At 44.1% G+C, this 17,948-nt stretch overlaps 1 protein-coding gene, 1 non-coding gene and 1 pseudogene across 5 annotated transcripts in view; all 3 read left to right on the top strand.

Annotated features, from left to right (window-relative positions):
- SFPQ (splicing factor proline and glutamine rich) overlaps positions 1 to 17,948 on the top strand; it is a 94,732-nt gene that overhangs the window by 64,176 nt on the left and 12,608 nt on the right. For 2 of the 4 annotated variants that reach the window (XM_063954420.1, XM_063954419.1), the window contains exon 10: positions 9,050 to 12,409. The exons of the other annotated variants lie outside the window; for them this stretch is intronic. In XM_063954420.1, the coding sequence (XP_063810490.1) occupies positions 9,050 to 9,205 (156 nt within the window). In that variant the 3' untranslated portion in view covers positions 9,206 to 12,409. The remainder of the gene's footprint in view (positions 1 to 9,049; positions 12,410 to 17,948) is intronic. 4 annotated transcript variants of the gene reach the window in all.
- Positions 1,582 to 1,689, top strand: LOC135054198 (U5 spliceosomal RNA; annotated as a pseudogene).
- LOC135054126 (U5 spliceosomal RNA) lies at positions 3,310 to 3,424 on the top strand. The gene has a single exon (XR_010243375.1). It is a non-coding gene; the product is annotated as a U5 spliceosomal RNA (small nuclear RNA).

Here is a 17,948-nt window from a genome sequence, read left to right as displayed (position 1 = left end):
ATTTTTATTTTTATTTTTACACTTAGCACATCCCTTCCCAGTTTCTGGAAAAACATGGGTCCGGGATAGTGCCGCTGCACGGGCAGCGCATGGCGTGTCGGTCCTCACAAAGAGCACCCTCACAGCCACAGACAGCATGGCGTGTCGGTCCTCACAAAGAGCACCCTCACGGCCACAGACAGCACTGCTTCTACAAACAGCAGCCAGGACTAGAGAGCTGGACGGGCTTGCAAGAAGCCGTCGCAGCCATAGATCACTGGAAGCTGACTGGAGCTGGACGGAGCTTACAGACATAGAAGCCCCGTCACAGCCAGGACTACAGAGCTGACGGAGCTTGCAGAAGGCCGTTGCAGCCATGAGTCACACCACTGCAGCTGGCCGGAGCTTATACAGAAAGTCCCGTCACAGCCAGAAGTTACAGAAAGGTAGGCTGGGGAGCGGGGCGGTCAGCGCAGGCTGCCGCCCCGCTATGTGTGGGTTAAGGTGCAGTAGGTTAATACAATACAGCTCCGTCCCGCCGCACAGCAGGGGGAGCTCATACCCGCCAAGCCAGCCACTACCTTCTGAGGAGACAAGCCGTCCCCCGGCAGCCGCCAACTCCGTCCTGCCGCATAGCAGGGGGAGATCCGACGACGCTAAACAGCCGCTATGTATCAAGACGGGGTCATCAAACGCCCGTCCCAGCGCTCCGGTCGCCGCCAAGCTCCCTCCTGCCGCACAGCAGGGGGAGATCATACGAAGCAGCTGCTCCGTCTGACATCAGGCCGCCCGTCCCAGCGCTCCGGTAGCCGCCAGCTCCGTCCTGCCGCACACTGGGCTCCGTACGGCTGCACAGCAGGTAAGCCATACTTAGTACCAGTATGACCGCCGCTCCGTCCCGGCCTGCATACACAAATGCCAGGGCAGGCTTCCAACACGGCCGCCCAGCTACGTCCGGCCGCCCATCAGTCTCAGTACAGAGACGATCACAAGTGCAGGCTTCCCGCAGATGATCATAGGGGGGGAAGAGGCACGGTGGAAGCTGGCGGATATATGACCAGCTGGGTATATATATATATATATATATATATCTATCACAGATATAAGCTTGTTACCGGTACTGACAGTAATAATTGAACTATATTACTGGCTGTGATTTTCAGAGTTGAACCTATATTAATGGCTGCGATTAACAAGGCGAGGGAGCCTATATTAATATATTAATATTAATGTCTGGTGTGATAATGGCCTATCAGCTTATGTATATATTTATTCATAGAACAGTTGTAACCGTCCTGTGGTTATACTGTATAATAACCTATACGGAAAGGTCAGCATGGCAAAGGGGCCATTTTAACCATGCTGCCTGTTGTTTTCCAGTTTGTGATTCTGGAACATTCCTGCCCTACATCTCTGAGCCACCAGAGGCGCAGGGGTGTTAGTGGGAATTTTTAATCAGCATAAGTAAGCCATGTAAACTGTTTTTCTACATGATTCTAGAACATTCCTGCCCTACATCTCTAAGCCACCAGAGGCGTAGGGGGGTTAGTAGGAATTTGGTTCGGGTTTCATAGGCCATGTGAACTGCTTTTCACATAAAGATTACTCTGTTTTTTCTTCACAGCGAATAAATCTTTTGTTTTTCCTAAAGATTTCCGTAGAGAGAATCAACCTTGAGTTAATATTATTTTGCTGTTCACCAATACAATATATATATATATGACATGATAACGTCATAAGGCGTGCAATGGCTGTCCGTGGCCTATTGGGGTGTCTGTCTGCATAGCGAATAAGGCTCTAGTGCAGACTAAAAATAACATTGGCATCGGAGTCTCGGAAGTTATTCCGCCAGCTCTAACAAAAGACAGTTTTCCAAAGGAATTCCCTTTGGGTACCACAGTGTTTATTTAACTGGTCTTCTAATGTAATGCACGATTCTATGTCAAATCTCACACAGATAACTACGAGTGAGAAGGGTTCATTAGACCTGCACTCAGATAGTGCAGGGTTGTTGCCAACATACATTGCTAAATTACAGGGAGTCAAGGTCTCCATTGTTCCACTTAGTAGACTTTGACCACTATTTAATCGTTTACAATATGACGCCATCCGACATTGGTAAATGCGTCTGTGTCAAACATTATAAAGACCCATGAAACATTTGGGTCACTAGACATTACGGTTAAAAGAAGCTACAGAGTATATCTGTAAAGCTTCTAACGACGTTTCATCGTCGCCAGTTCAGCACAAGGCCACAGCTTGTTGGTCCTACATTTGATATTCAGCCGTTAATCGAAACGGAATTCTTGTGCCGGCATTTAATCCCTTTAGACTTCAGTTTTCAAGGCGGTGATACACACACTCACGCCTTGTAACGACAGGTCGCTACGGTCTGCAAGCCAGTAGTTTGATGACCTCTTTTCCAATTGTGGGAGCGCGTCTTTACATGTTACCTTTGCGGGGTTTCCAGACTTCAACAGGGACATGACTGCCTCTGTCGAACGGATTGGCAGGTAGCCATTTGGTTTCTACTGGGTTTCAGCTGTCTTTATAATACAGGCAGAGTCAGGGTGGCTTATTCCCCTCTGGTTGGGGGAACCAATCCATACAGCTCCGTCGCAGTTTCAATCAGCAAATCACTTACTGCAGTTTGAAAATGGATTTGCTGCGGGTAGTATTGACATATTGGAGCCACAAAATTGAATACTGGCATTTGATCTTCACAATGCGTATATACCCATTCCGGTTTGTTCATCACAGGTTTTAGCGTTTGCAATTCGCCACAACCATTACCCATTTCATGTCTACCGTTGCTTATCGCTTTGGGTATTTACCAAAAGTGATGTTGGGATGATGGCTCATCTCACATAAGAACTCTGTCTCAACAAAGTTCCTCTAACTTGCGCTACTAAGGTATACTGCGGTAGCAGATCAAGTTCGAAAACAATCGCATCTAATTCCGTCTAAACGATGTCAAGGCCTAGGTAAGATGATAAATACGGTAAATCAAAGACTTTTACCTACTACACCAGCAATAACAAATGTACGTCTAGTAATTAGTGCAAAGCACGCACACTAGCGGTACATTGGTGTATTCACCTATTAAGAATAACGATGGGTTTTTCAATTTAGTTCGCCACCCTTCACTCGCATTTCCCACAGAGGGAAAAGGGTGCATATACTCTGGACGACAGTCGCAGAGGGTCAGGATTTGTAGTTAAAATTAGCAACAAAGGTTCTAAAACACGACAGATTGCTGTCGATATATGTCCTAGAACTCTGTGCATTTTACAATGCTATACATGATTCGCTTTCAGTCGGACCAGGTATATACTCTGGTTTCTCTTCAGGACGAATAAATCTTTCGCCTTGTACTAAAGATTGCTGTGGAGAGGAACAACCATGAGTTTCATGTAAATTTTTGATGCCTGTCTCACGCTGGCCTTAAGCAGTCAAACAAGGCAACGGCAGTTGCATACACAACAACCAGTGAGAACCAAGTAGCCGCATGGCAATGCGGCAGGTAACTCAAATCCTCAATGGCTCAGAACACCATTATGTGAAAATGTCAAGAGATCATTATGTGAGTGGACATCTGTTAGACAGAGGATCTCACCCGTCAGGATTTGGATCCTGAAAATTGGACATTAAATCTAGAGGTGTTTCATATGTGAGTCCACAGAAGGGGGTTACCCTCAAGTATACATGATGGCATCTCGCCACAATTACGAAAGCTCAGTATGTGTACAAAACAGATCACAAGGGCAGTGGCGGTGGAGTCTCTCACATTCATGTGGTCATTCAGCATCGTGTATCTGGCTCCACCATTTTCCGCTGCTCTCTCCATTGTCAAAACGGATCATAAGACAGTTTGTCACAGTCCTACTGGTGGTATCTCATGGGTTTCGGAGAAGTTTGCTTCTCGAATTTTCAAGGAATACTTGCACACGATCTTGGCCCGCTCATAATACGTCCAACCTGTTACATCAGGGAACGTTAGTTTACCCATAGTTACCTATGTACCTATTATCTAAGTACCGCAGCTGCGGTTGACGGGGTGAGGGTTCAGACCGCCCTCTTAAGAAATTGAGCATTACAGTATCGGTTATACTAACCATGTTACGAAATAGTAAGCCGTTTAAGGCAGCTCATTTTTACAAAATTTCGTGTGCTTACATAGGTTGTAAACCTCGGAAGTTCCAACATCATCCTTCAAGTAACCCGTATTCTGTTAAACGGGGTGGGATGGAAAACTGCGTGGATCTGCACGAAGAGTGCAGGTATCTGTGTGGTAAACTTATTTTCAAAGACGTTTGCTTCTGTTTGCGTCTGTACACATCTTTCTACAAGGTGTCATCAAAGTTCACACTCTATTTCTCCCACCTACAGCGCCAGACGACTTGAAGTTGGGTTCAGATTTCTTACAGTTTTCATATTTTGAACCCTTCAACAAATGGGAATTAAGTTTCTCACTTTGGGAAAACATTTTTCTTCTAGCCTTGGCTTCGGCAAGGGTTCTGTTTTCATATTTGGGTGCCTTGTATTCCAAGCCACCGTATTTCAGTTTTCTCATGACAAAGCAGATCTTCGGACGAATCACGCTTTCGTATTCTTCACATCAATGTACCAATAGGGGTTCCTGTGTGGACAGCACATTCTAGAATTCTGAATGTGGTACACGCATTACGCGTTTATATATGTCCCGAACGTCAACAGTACGTGATATGAATACGTTGTTTGTTCTCTATGATACTGCCAACTGGGGTTAGCCAGTTTCTCAGCAGACATTATCCAGTTGGGTAATAATAATGACTACAAGTCAGGTTTACTTTAAGGCTAAGTTACAATCGCCTGCGTCAGTAATAGCTCATCCCACAGGTCTGTGGGAATGTCAGACCCAGTGGGTCGTGGAGTGTCTAAAACGCGGCTATATAGCCTTCATGTGCACCATGTTTGTGCACGTTTACACGTTATAAATGGTGGCGCCATCAGCATCTAGCTTTGGGCTGCCTACTGTTACAAGTATCAAACAGCTCTCCCGCCCACGAGGGAAGCTTTGGTACGTCCCAAGAGTACTCCAGTGACCCCTAGTGGATGATAAAGAAAATAGGATTTTGGTACTTACCAGGTAAATCCTTTTCTTTGAATCCATAGGGGGCACTGGACGCCCACCCAGAGCAGTTTTACCTGGGTTGTTTTAAGCTCAAGGGAGCTTAGGGTAACAAGTTTTACTTGATTGATATTAAGCTCAGAGGAGCTTATGGTAACACATTTTCACCGATTGGTTCAAATTATAAAGTTCTATCGGTTATGGTGTCAACTGTTTAGTTGACAGTAAGGTTATGGGTCAACATTGTTGTTGTCCGTTATGTTATAGGTATTCTCCATTGTCAACCTCTCTATATCGTTCCTGTTCGCTCAGTAAAAAACACTGAGATAGTACACTGAGGTACTCGGGGATATGGAGGGGTGGGAGGGTCCTAAATTTGAATATTCAGTGCCTTTGTTCGGCTCCGCCCGTCCATATCCCAAGAGTACTCCAGTGCCCCCTATGGATTCAAAGAAAAGGATTTACCTGGTAAGTACCAAAATCCTATTTTTAGATTACAAAAGCTATGCAATCCTGCCGAGTGCTCAGACTGGCGGCAGGAACAGTCTTATTGCCAGGTTGCTGATGTCTGCGCACACCGGTGCAGTGCTGGCACTTGGTAATGAGATCTTCTCCAAATGCTTGCTCTTCCTATTTATACTGATCTCTGGTCGCATCGCCCTGGGTTACCAGTTCACACTGCAGTGACATGGCTTCAACCTGTGTTCCACCCTGGTTTCTACCCAGGTAGAAATGCTGAGTCAAGCCTGATCTGGTGTTTTTTGACACTTCCAAAGAGGTTGTGTAGTTACTCAGGGTGGGATGTGGCTTCATGACGCACAATCTGTTTGTCACTCTTGGGGTCATGCCCAGGACTTGCAGATATGCTGGGCTACCTCCAAATTATCTGCACAGTGAATAGATGCTATGCGCAGTGTCAGTTTACTCAGCGGTGAGTAGTAAACATGTGGTTTCAACAGGTTGCCTCCATTAGGGTAGGGCACACTTTGCGTTCTTCTAATCTAGCATGGTCCCAGTGGTCAGGATTGTCTGCGACCGTTGGTTGCCACACTAATCTATTACCCCTCAGGTGGTGGCGTGGATTACCACTGGAGTGGGGATTTCGGAGGGCAGTCTGTATTCTGACCACTGGCATCTCAGTGTCTGTATCCTCACCGCCGGGAACCCGACAGCTGGCAAATAGACTGCCTACACTGATGGGATCATCTACTCTTGCAAGCCTCTTTAGTGATTGGCACGATCAGGCAACCATGATACTGGGAATGGTTTTGCAGAGCTTAGCTCTACAGCAAGAGAAAATTAAACTGGCAGATGTATGATGCCTGGAGAAGTGATAAAACAGTGTTAAGTGCAGGATAACACACTAGCCAGTCAGGTCCTAAAGGCCACTACACAAGTCCAGAGATTTGTGCTGAGTGATCTGTCAGTGACCGCTCAGCACAGCATGATGTGTGCTGAGTGGGGGGGGGGGGGGGAGGGAAGCACGGGGACCACTCGCTTCACCCAGCGCATTCACTGATCTCTCGTGTGTAAGCGCCACAGTGATGTGCATACACATGTACCCCCCTTAGCTGTAATCTTTCAAATCCCCACTCAGCACAGCACAATGTGTGCTGAGGGGGAGACACGAGGGGGGCCTGCTCATTTCACCCAGCGCATACACTGATCTCTCGTGTATGCGCCACAGTGATGTGGTGCATATACACGTGTACCCCCCTTACCTGTAATTTTTCAAATCCATAAAGATTGGCTTGTGTTATCACCTTGCACTTCACATTGCTTTATCACTACTTTATCCCTTCCTCAAGTCCCAGTGTTCTTAAACTTCCTCCATAATTATCAACACTTCCTAATGACTGTCTATTTCTACATGCACTGGGGAAATCTCCCTCATTCATGTGGTCTAGACCCAGGCAAATGGGAGCAAACTGCCGAGCAGACCACAGCAAAATGGAGTTGCTCAGACTGAAATTTTAGTTGCCATGGCAACCAGGATTTGTCGAGCCCTGTCCTAATGGCAAAAACCAGCATGCTGTGCTAGATGTGTAGTTCACTGCAGTTTGACGGCCACATGTTGAATACCCCTGTTGTAGAGCATCTTATTTAGTATGACTATGCACGAGAAGCTTTGCTGGCTTGAAAGCTTTAAGTCATACTATTCCTGTTCATCCAGCATACAGTGCTTCCTATTATACTGTCCTTAAGTGGGTGCGTCACTTTGTTTAACGTTTTTAGTACTTTGTGAAGTATTCTGCTAAGCAAGGGTGGTTATATAAAGGAAAATACATAATGAGGGAGCTCTGTATATACTCTTGATAAAATTTATACCATTACATATTTGGTATACTACAGGGGGAATTCAATTAGCTGTGATAAGTTTCTGCGTGTAAACGGGCTTTTATTGGGACTTGCAAAAAGACAGCTATTCAATTGTTCTAAACTTTATACGCGATAATTCTTAAAAGGAATTCAATTGTTTAATCACTCCCGTTCTCTCATCTAAAGTGATGGGAGATCGCAGGACACCATTCAATTGTCCCCACTGATCGTGCCTATTAGAGTCTGGTTTAGGTGCACAAAGCGGCTAAACCCAACTAAACTTTTCAGCACCTCCCAGAGCAGGTGGGAAAACCATATATTAAGGCAAAATGTAGTGACTTGTTAAACAATTGAACATTCCCCTTTAATGACTAATTTAGCCACTTTAAATATTTTTTATTTGGCTTCATTTCCACCTTTTTGAGGGAAAAATGCAGGATAAGTTTCAAGATATGTAACCGGTGTACGGGGGTGCTGTATGAATGGGACATATACGTTTTTTAAGGCTTGTGGGTGGGAGTTTTTTGGGTTTTTTGTTCTGTTTTAAATCCCCCTAAAATAACATACTTTCTAATTGCCATTTTTTATGCATCCCAAATTTAATGAGATTGTTTTGCAGAAAATACTTTTTCTATCAACTTTTTTTAGTGTATTAGAATAAAGCTTTTATAGCAGCCATTTGACACATTTTAAGATTCCAAATAGTTTTATGGCCTATAGACTGCTACACTGTACTCCTCTTTTGGGGTACACGCAGATTTTACCATTTTCACCTACATTTAATACTAGTAACACCGGCAAGAATTCAGGTGAATGCGGATTTCACTACAAAAAATGTGAGCGCATATACGCATTAATTTATTTACAGTTGCTTATTTAGCACAGCAAGTTCCATTGCTCTTTACAACTGGACACAATTAGAAGACAAAACTGGGTAAAAACAAACGGTAATAGAGGTAGGAGGGCCCTGCTCAGAAGCTTACAATCTAAATGTGTTGCGTGTGAACTCTTTATCACGGCTAATTAAATTCCCCGCCTAAGTGTTTGACACTTAAACAAACAAACCTGTTTTGCACTTACATGATCAGTATTCAGTTTGAATACAGAGGGCCATGTGTTTTGTGTAGATCGACTTCTATTCTGCAGGGCCATGCATTAGCTGACAGGTTATATGCATTACCAATGTGTTTACAGGGCCATGAACTTCGCTTAGGTTGCCTGTTTGTTCATGTAGGGTCATAATGCATAGTCTGTACTGCTGAGAAACTGCTAGGTCTGTATACCAAAGTACATTTCTAAACTCACTAATTAGAACTAAAAATGTATAGTTTTTAATTTTCTTCTCAGCAATCGTACATAGTGGAACCTTGCTATTTTTTTTATACTTGTGCTTTCTTGAGCACAGAGGGAAGTCTGTTCTCTGAAACAGCTGTCCTTATCAATTGTGGGAGCATATCTCATGGCATGTGATACTTAACTAATTTGCAAATTACCCTTTTTTCCTTTCTATGTTCCTGGTACCTGTGGATCGACTCACTGGTGATTGTATCGACGAACCTTGACTGCGGACCCTTCTAAATATATATACTATACACACACGGACAACTTCTTCTATAACGAACTCAATTTGTTTTTCAATAGCGTAATGATCGGTTTGCCCAGGGCAATGCAGGGACCCCCAATGCGCAGGCTTCCAGAGCGATTGGGACTGTGCCTCCTGCTGCAACAGCAGGTGCTGGAAGTTATGGGAGGGGGAGAGAAGAATATGAAGGGCCAAACAAGAAACCTAGGTTCTAGAGGTTTCCTTCCAAATTACTTTTTTTGTTTAAATTTTTTTTAAATTGTTGCAATTTTAGTGAGATGACCTTTTTATGGATGCTCAGTTACTTGACCCAGTATTTGTGAAGCCAGTTAGTATATATGCAGCTTTGATTTGTTGCACACATTTCCCCATTTGTTTTATGGCAGTATGTTGAATTCCCCTAGTCGTTTTTTTTTTGTATATAATTTTTTAACTGTGCTTGAAACATACTGGATGCTACACAATGTTCTTGACATTACTATTTTTGGATTAGACCTCAAATTGCAAAAAAACCCTTTTGATCCTGACTAGCTTGACAAACACAGCATGATTTGCTTTGCTTCAAGGATGCCATCCAGAGACTGTAAGTCCAGATAGGCAGCTCAAAACCAACCCTATTTACCAGCGTGCAGCAGAAACGTAGCTGTCTCTGGTATGGGTCAAGCTAGTCTGTTTCTTGGCTGTATGTGGGTTGCATCTCCAAGGCTCCTGGGTTAGATCTAATATTTCACTAATCTTTGTGTTTGGGTATTGTGACTTGAGCAAAAGCTCCATGAAAACTGTCCTTGTAATCCGTTGTATTAAACTTGTAAATTAAAAAAAAATCAAAAAAACTTGCTGTGTTGGGATGGGGTTACATTATTCATGGTTTTCAAGAATTGATCGTCCTCGGGTGGGTTTTTATAAGATGACCTATTGTGTAAACTAAATTCAATTCTTATGTCTTTTTTTTCTGTTATCCATAAACCTGTTCATTTAATCTTTGAGATTATAAATTGAACAGCTCGAAAACAGATGTTTGAGGTAACTTGTAAGCTTAAATAATGACTGCCAGTGATGTCTTTTTGCAGGAAAGGGTGTTTCAGGCTGATGCCGGACTACAGCAATATAGGGGCATATTAAATTTGCAGTGGGACTTACCATTGGTATTTAGCTTCTAGGTCAGGTGCCTGTAACTGTTAATTACTACCCATGGTAAGCCCTTAGGATGCACTTAATGCAAATTTCTGATCACATCCCTGAGGTACAAGCAGAAAGGGTACAATAAGAGCATCCGCAGGCTTAACGCAAGAGTAACTGCCTGCCTCTGGGCACTTACCATGTATTAATTGTGGGATGTTGGGCTTACTGTGAGAATTTAATATCTCCGGGCACTAAACCTGGGAGCTGTAAGTCCTATGGCTAATTGAATATACCCCATAAAGTAGATGTTTTTGGCATTCCTGTGGTTCATTTTCCTGTGACTTTGTATTGACAAACACGTGGTAGCAACAGGTATAACATACCTGGATTATGACCTTTGTGTGGAAAATCAAATTCCCCCACAAAGCAGAATTATCAGCTAAATGGTCCACGAAAACCAGTACTTTATAAACCTCCCCTGTATCCCTCTAGTCTTGCAGCCTGACAGGCTTGTGAGTCTCAGTCTTTTAAACTTGACTGCCTACTTCAGTTTTCAGTTGTCTAAGGGAGAGCAACTTTTTGGTATCCTGTACCTTGGTAGCAGTCTGGATTCAAATGTAGCTCTCCCATCCCCCCAGATATAAAAAAAAAAAAAAAAGTGGGTTATGTTGGTAATCAGAATTCCAATATAAAGTAAAAATTACTTTTTTCTGTAAATGTTTAATGCTCTTAGAAGTTCTTGCAAATGACAGATGTTGCACAGTCATTTTCCAGTCTATATCCTCAGTCCTATACTTTTGTAGGTATTAATACTTAAAGTCTAAGGTTACAGTTAAACAGAGGTACAAGGTGCAGAACTTGTGCATGTCTATGGAGACTGGTTATGTCCACTTAATGGTGCAGTATTTTGTGGAAATTGCTGGTCTTGTGCATTAATTCTGCTTTTTATAGCCGTGTAGCTAACTAATTTGAATAAGCAAAAGTGCAGTCTGTTCTATTTTTTTTTCTTTTTTTTTTTTCTTCTGTATCCATCCTCTTGATGCATGTAATGTGCATATTTTATAAACCTATCCAGACCCTCCCTGCACTGTGAAACACTGATACAGTGTGCTGCGATACAGGAAAAACATAATTGGGAGACACTGGCTGGTTTTTCTTCAAGGTTAATTATGTCTCTTTAAATTTCAGTGTCTTGGAAAATGTGTATACCTCAGCAATGATGTCCCAGGAGTAGGCAATCTTTCACGCAGTACTCTGTATCTATAAGCCCACAGCCACCATAATGGTTTAAGTTCTGTATTGGTTTCAATCCTATCTGTAAGCACTGTACCTATACAAGTTGTCGTAATGTGGATGGAAGTGTGTATTCCATACACTAGACAAAAAAGAAAATAATTAGGTGAACCGGCACTCTGGGTAAACTGTTCTCTTAAACTGGACCCCGTTTTAAGGCAGGGCCATGCTTACCATTTACATAGGTTTTATTCCATTTGTTCTTTGGAGCACATGTGTTTCAATGAGCTTTTATTAATTAGCACCCACTTGTCATTTGAATTCATGGTAACTTGTGAAAACTATAGAACCATGTCAACTAATTAAAGTATTAAAGTTGTTTTTTCCAAAATTATGAAATTAAGCTTGGTTATTGGCAGAACTGTGGCATTATTTGTGCCATACCCTTAAGTCTTTCTGAAAATTAAGATTCACTACTGGCTAGTTTGAATATTCAGAGGCCCTATAAGTTCTCATTGATAAGGTATTTTACTTTTAAATATACTATGACTGGAACATATCAGTTGATTTTGCTTTTCCACATCGCTAAATGGCATCCTATTTGAAAGCATGAAGTTATTTTAAGAGCAATCCTGCTTACTGGAAAGTGGTATAATTACATTTATCAAGACAACACAGCCTTTACAAAGTATTGGCTGGCTTAACCTTTAGTGCCCTATTAGAGCCTAAGTTTAGTGTTTATCTGCTGTAAAGCAGTGATTTTAACAATGGAGTTTACCAACAACCTTTCAAGACAACTAATTCCTTGTTACAGTCTTTTAATCTTCATCATGGCAGACTTAAATGAATCGGCAGTGATTTTGTTGGCAGCCAGTGACACGGGAATATATTCACTGTATTTTAATGGAGTTTTAGCCACTTCAATTGCACTTTACAATCTAGTGGCCGCCTGTAGCAAGCAATTCTGCAGTGCATAACTTTGAGGAACATAGTGCTACCAATGGACTGTAGGATCCCGGATGTAGTAGTCCCGCTTCAAGATGCTCAGTGCTGACGGCGTTCAGGTAGGTACATAAGAAATCCTCTACCTTGGTGACATACTGTGTAACTGCTATTCTGACATTCCACTTCTGTTGATTGAAATACAATGCAGCGCTTGAGTTTTGTATGCAGCATAACAGTAAGGGTGGTGCTTATTTGCTTACAGTGCTTCTCTGCCACTGTAACGCTCCATATATACATAGAGTGCCTTCCAGTTCTCAAACTTGTGTTTTCTAAAATCATTGTATTGGGTGGGGGCTCTGGTTTTCATGTAATAGTGCACGTATGTGTAGGCTTTGTGCCTCCAGTACTTGGTGAACTTTCCAGATGAAAGTCCAAGTGATTTCATTGGCTTCTAAAGTAGAAGACAACTGAAAAAACGCAAGTCTTTGCAAAGTGTAACTAAGTTGACATACTTTGTAAGATCTGCAATGTATATTTGGTCAGTGTTCAAAGTGCATGGAAACTCACTTGACAAACTTGTTGGCAGTAGTGAAGGCTGTTTAGTTTCATGCAAAGTATCCTCTGTTTCTGCTTTTATGTAGTGTGCAACTGGTTTAATCTGTGACAGATTTTATGTTTGCAACGTGTTGCTCTAAAGCTATTTGTCATACCTTTCTGAAAACACAATTCTAGTTGCTTATTTAAGTAGCTTTTTCTTCTGTTGAGCAGAAAATCACACTTTATTTTCGCAAGCGTCATACAAAAGATCTATAAACCGGTTTTGGCTGATGTCATAATTAGTATTTAATGAATTTGCTCCAATTAAATTTTAAATGAGAATTTCTAGAACTGTCATTCTTGGGACCATAAGCACTTGTAATGTAGTTTAGACCAGTGGTTCTCAACCTCAGTCATCAAGTACCCCCAACAGTTTGTTTTCCAGGTCTCCTCACAGGATTGCAAGTGAAATAATTTGCTCCACCTGTGGGTCTCTTAAAATGTCAGTGAATAATGAATACACCTGTTCAAGTGCTCGGTGACCTGGAAAACATGAACAGTTGAGGATACTTGAGGACTGAGTTGAGAACCACTGGTTTAGACTGTTCTCGTCGATATAGTGTATATAAAAATTTTTTTTGTCCTTAAACATACTGAACTAATTTTTTATTTCTCTAACGTCCTAAGTGGATGCTGGGGACTCCGTAAGGACCATGGGGAATAGCGTCTCCGCAGGAGACTGGGCACATCTAAAGAAAGCTTTAGGACTATCTGGCGTGCACTGGCTCCTCCCCCTATGACCCTCCTCCAAGCCTCAGTTAGATCTTTGTGCCCGAACGAGAAGGGTGCACACTAGGGGCTCTCCTGAGCTTCTTAGTGAAAGTTTTAGTTTAGGTTTTTTATTTTCAGTGAGACCTGCTGGCAACAGGCTCACTGCATCGAGGGACTAAGGGGAGAAGAAGCGAACTCACCTGCGTGCAGAGTGGATTGGGCTTCTTAGGCTACTGGACATTAGCTCCAGAGGGACGATCACAGGCCCAGCTTGGATGGGTCCCAGAGCCGCGCCGCCGGCCCCCTTACAGAGGCAGAAGAGGTCCGGAAAATCGGCGGCAGAAGACGTCCTGTCTTCAACAAGGTAGCGCACAGCACTGCAGCTGTGCGCCATTGCTCTCAGCACACTTCACACTCCGGTCACTGAGGGTGCAGGGCGCTGGGGGGGGGGGGCACCCTGAGACGCAATAAAAACACCTTGGATGGCAAAAAAAAATGCATCACATATAGCTCCTGGGCTATATGGATGCATTTAACCCCTGCCAGAATACATAAGGGGGCGGAGCCTCTTATCGGCGGCCTTATCTCCTCAGCACACTGGCGCCATTTTCCCTCACAGCTCCGTTGGAGGGAAGCTCCCTGGCTCTCCCCTGCAGTCACTACACTACAGAAAGGGTTAAAAAAGAGAGGGGGGCACTAATTAGGCGCAGTATTAACTATACAGCAGCTATAAGGGGAAAAACACTTATATAAGGTTATCCCTGTGTGTGTGTGTGTGTATATGTGTGTGTGTGTATATATATATATATATATATATATATATATATATATATATATATATATATATATATATATATATATATATATATATATATATATATATATATATATAGCGCTCTGGTGTGTGCTGGCAAACTCTCCCTCTGTCTCCCCAAAGGGCTAGTGGGGTCCTGTCCTCTATCAGAGCATTCCCTGTGTGTGTGCTGTATGTCGGTACTTTTGTGTCGACATGTATGAGGAGAAAAATGATGTGGAGACGGAGCAGATTGCCTGTATTAGTGATGTCACCCCCTAGGGGGTCGACACCTGAGTGGATGAACTGTTGGAAGAAATTACGTGACAGTGTCAGTTCTGTATAAAAGACAGTGGTTGACATGAGACAGCCGGCTACTCAGCTTGTGCCTGTCCAGATGTCTCATAGGCCGTCAGGGGCTCTAAAGCGCCCGTTACCTCAGATGGCAGATATAGACGCCGACACGGATACTGACTCCAGTGTCGACGGTGAAGAGACAAATGTGACTTCCAGTAGGGCCACACGTTACATGATTGAGGCAATGAAAAATGTTTTACACATTTCTGATAATACGAGTACCACCAAAAAGGGGTATTATGTTCGGTGAGGAAAAACTACCTGTAGTTTTCCTGAATCTGAGAAATTAAATGAGGTGTGTGATGATGCGTGGGTTTCCCCCGATAACAACTGATGATTTCTAAAATGTTATTGGCATTATATCCTTTCCCGCCAGAGGTTAGGGTGCGTTGGGAAACACCCCCTAGGGTGGATAAAGCGCTCACACGCTTGTAAGGGCTCTACCCTCCTGAGATGGCCGCCCTTAAGGATCCTGCTGATAGAAAGCAGGAGGGTATCCTAAAATGTATTTACACACATACTGGTGTTATACTGCGACCAGCAATCGCCTCAGCCTGGATGTGCAGTGCTGGGTTGGCGTGGTAGGATTCCCTGACTGAAAATATTGATACCCTAGATAGGGACAGTATATTTTTGCCTATAGAGCATTTAAAAGATGCATTTCTATATATGCGTGATGCACAGCGGAATATTTGCCGACTGGCATCAAGTCTAAGTGCGTTGTCCATTTCTACCAGTAGAGGGTTATGGACACGTCAGTGGTCAGGTGATGCGTATTCCAAACGGCATTTGGAAGTATTGCCTTATTAAGGGGAGGAGTTATTTGGAGTCTGTCTTTCAGACCTGGTGGCCACGGCAACAGCTGGGAAATCCATGTTTGTACCCCAGGTCGCCTCTCAACATGAGAAGACGCCGTATTATCAGGCGCAGTCTTTTCGTGGACAAGCGGGCAAAAGGTTCCTCATTTCTGCCCCGTGACAGAGGGAGAGGAAAAAGGCTGCAGAAATCAGCCAGTTCCCAGGAACAGAAACCCTCTCCCGCCTCTGCCAAGCCCTCAGTATACGCTGGGGCTTTACAAGCAGAATCAGGCACGGTGGGGGGCCCGTCTCAATGAATTTCAGCGCGCAGTGGGCTCACTCGCAAGTAGACCCCTGGATCCTTCAGGTGATATCTCAGGGGTACAAATTAGAATTCGAGACGTCTCCCCCTCGCCGTTTCCTAAAGTCGGCTTTACCGATGTCTCCTTCTGACAGGGAGGCAGTTTTGGAAGCCATTCACAAGCTGTATTCCCAGCAGGTGATAATCAAGATACCCCTCCTGCAACAGGGAACGGTATTATTCCACACTGTTGTGGTACCGAAGCCGGACGGCTCGGTGAGACCGATTCTAAATCTAAAATCTTTGAACACTTACATACAGAGGTTCAAATTCAAGATTGAGTCACTCAGAGCAGTGATTGCGAACCTGGAAGAAGGGGACTACATGATGTCTCGGGACATCAAGGATGCTTACCTTCATGTCAAAATTTACCCTTCTCACCAAGGGTACCTCAGGTTTATGGTACAGAACTGTCACTATCCGTTCAGACGCTGCCGTATGGATGGTCCACGGCACCCCGGGTCTTTACCAAGGTAATGGCCGAAATGATATTCCTTCGAAGGAAGGGAATTTTAGTTATCCCTTACTTGGACAATTCCCTGATAAGGGTAAGATCCAGGGAACAGTTGGAGGTCGGTGTAGCACTATCTCAGGTAGTGTTGCGGCAGCACGATTGGATTCTCAATATTCCAAAATCGCAGCTGGTTCCGACGACTTGTCTTCTGTTCCTATGGATGATCCTGGACACAGTCCAGAAAAAGGTGTTTCTCCCGGAGGAGAAAGCCAGGGAGTTATCCGAGCTAGTCAGGAACCTCCTAAAACCGAGCTAAGTCTCAGTGCATCAATGCACAAGGGTTCTGGGTAAAATGGTGGCTTCCTACGAAGCAATCCCATTCGGCAGATTCCACGCAAGAACTTTCCAGTGGGACCTGCTGGACAAATGGTCCGGGTCGCATCTTCAGATGCATCAGCGGATAACCCTGTCACAAAGGACAAGGGTGTCCCTCCTGTGGTGGTTGCAGAGTGCTCATCTTCTAGAGGGCCGCAGATTCGGCATTCAGGACTGGGTCCTGGTGACCACGGATGCCAGCCTGCGAGGCTGGGGAGCAGTCACACAGGGAAGGAATATCCAGGGCTTATGGTCAAGCCTGGAGACATCACTTCACATAAATATCCTGAAGCTAAGGGACATTTACAATGCTCTAAGCTTAGCAAGACCTCTGCTTCAAGGTCAGCCGGTGTTGATCCAGTCGGACAACATCACGGCAGTCACCCACGTAAACAGACAGGGTGGCACAAGAAGCAGGAGGGCAATGGCAGAAGCTGCAAGGATTCTTCGCTGGGCGGAAAATCATGTGATAGCACTGTCAGCAGTATTCATTCCGGGAGTGGACAACTGGGAAGCAGACTTCCTCAGCACGACCTCCACCCGGGAGAGTGGGGACTTCACCCAGAAGTCTTCCACATGATTATAAACCGTTGGGAAAAACTCGACAGGTATTGCGCCAGGTCCAGGGACCCTCAGGCAATAGCTGTAGACGCTCTGGTAACACCGTGGGTGTACCAGTCAGGGTATGTGTTCCCTCCTCTGCCTCTCATACCCAAGGTACTGAGATTGATAAGATGGAGAGGAGTAAGCACTATATTCGTGGCTCCGGATTGGCCAAGAAGGACTTGGTAACCGGAACTTCAAGAGATGCTCACGGAGGATCCGTGGCCTCTACCTCTAAGAAGGGACCTGCTCCAGCAAGGACCCTGTATGTTCCAAGACTTACCGCGGCTGCGTTTGACGGCATGGCGGTTGAACGCCGGATCCTGAAGGGAAAAAAGGCATTCCGGATGAATCCCTATCCTGATCAAAGCCAGGAAGGATGTAACCGCAAAAACATTATCACTGCGATTGGCGAAAATATGTTGCGTGGTGCGAGGCCAGTAAGGCCCGACGGAGGAAATTCAACTGGGTCGATTCCTACATTTCCTGCAAACAGGAGTGTCTATGGGCCTGAAATTGGGGTCCATTAAGGTTCAAATTTCGGCCGTCAATTTTCTTCCAAAAAGAACTAGCTTCAGTCCCTGAAGTTCAGACGTTTGTAAAAGGGGTA

The sequence above is a fragment of the Pseudophryne corroboree genome, chromosome 2 (assembly GCF_028390025.1).
Source record: "Pseudophryne corroboree isolate aPseCor3 chromosome 2, aPseCor3.hap2, whole genome shotgun sequence".
Taxonomy (NCBI): domain Eukaryota; kingdom Metazoa; phylum Chordata; class Amphibia; order Anura; family Myobatrachidae; genus Pseudophryne; species Pseudophryne corroboree.
Note: the sequence above shows the minus strand (reverse complement) of the source record. Positions and strands in the feature narration are given on the sequence as shown.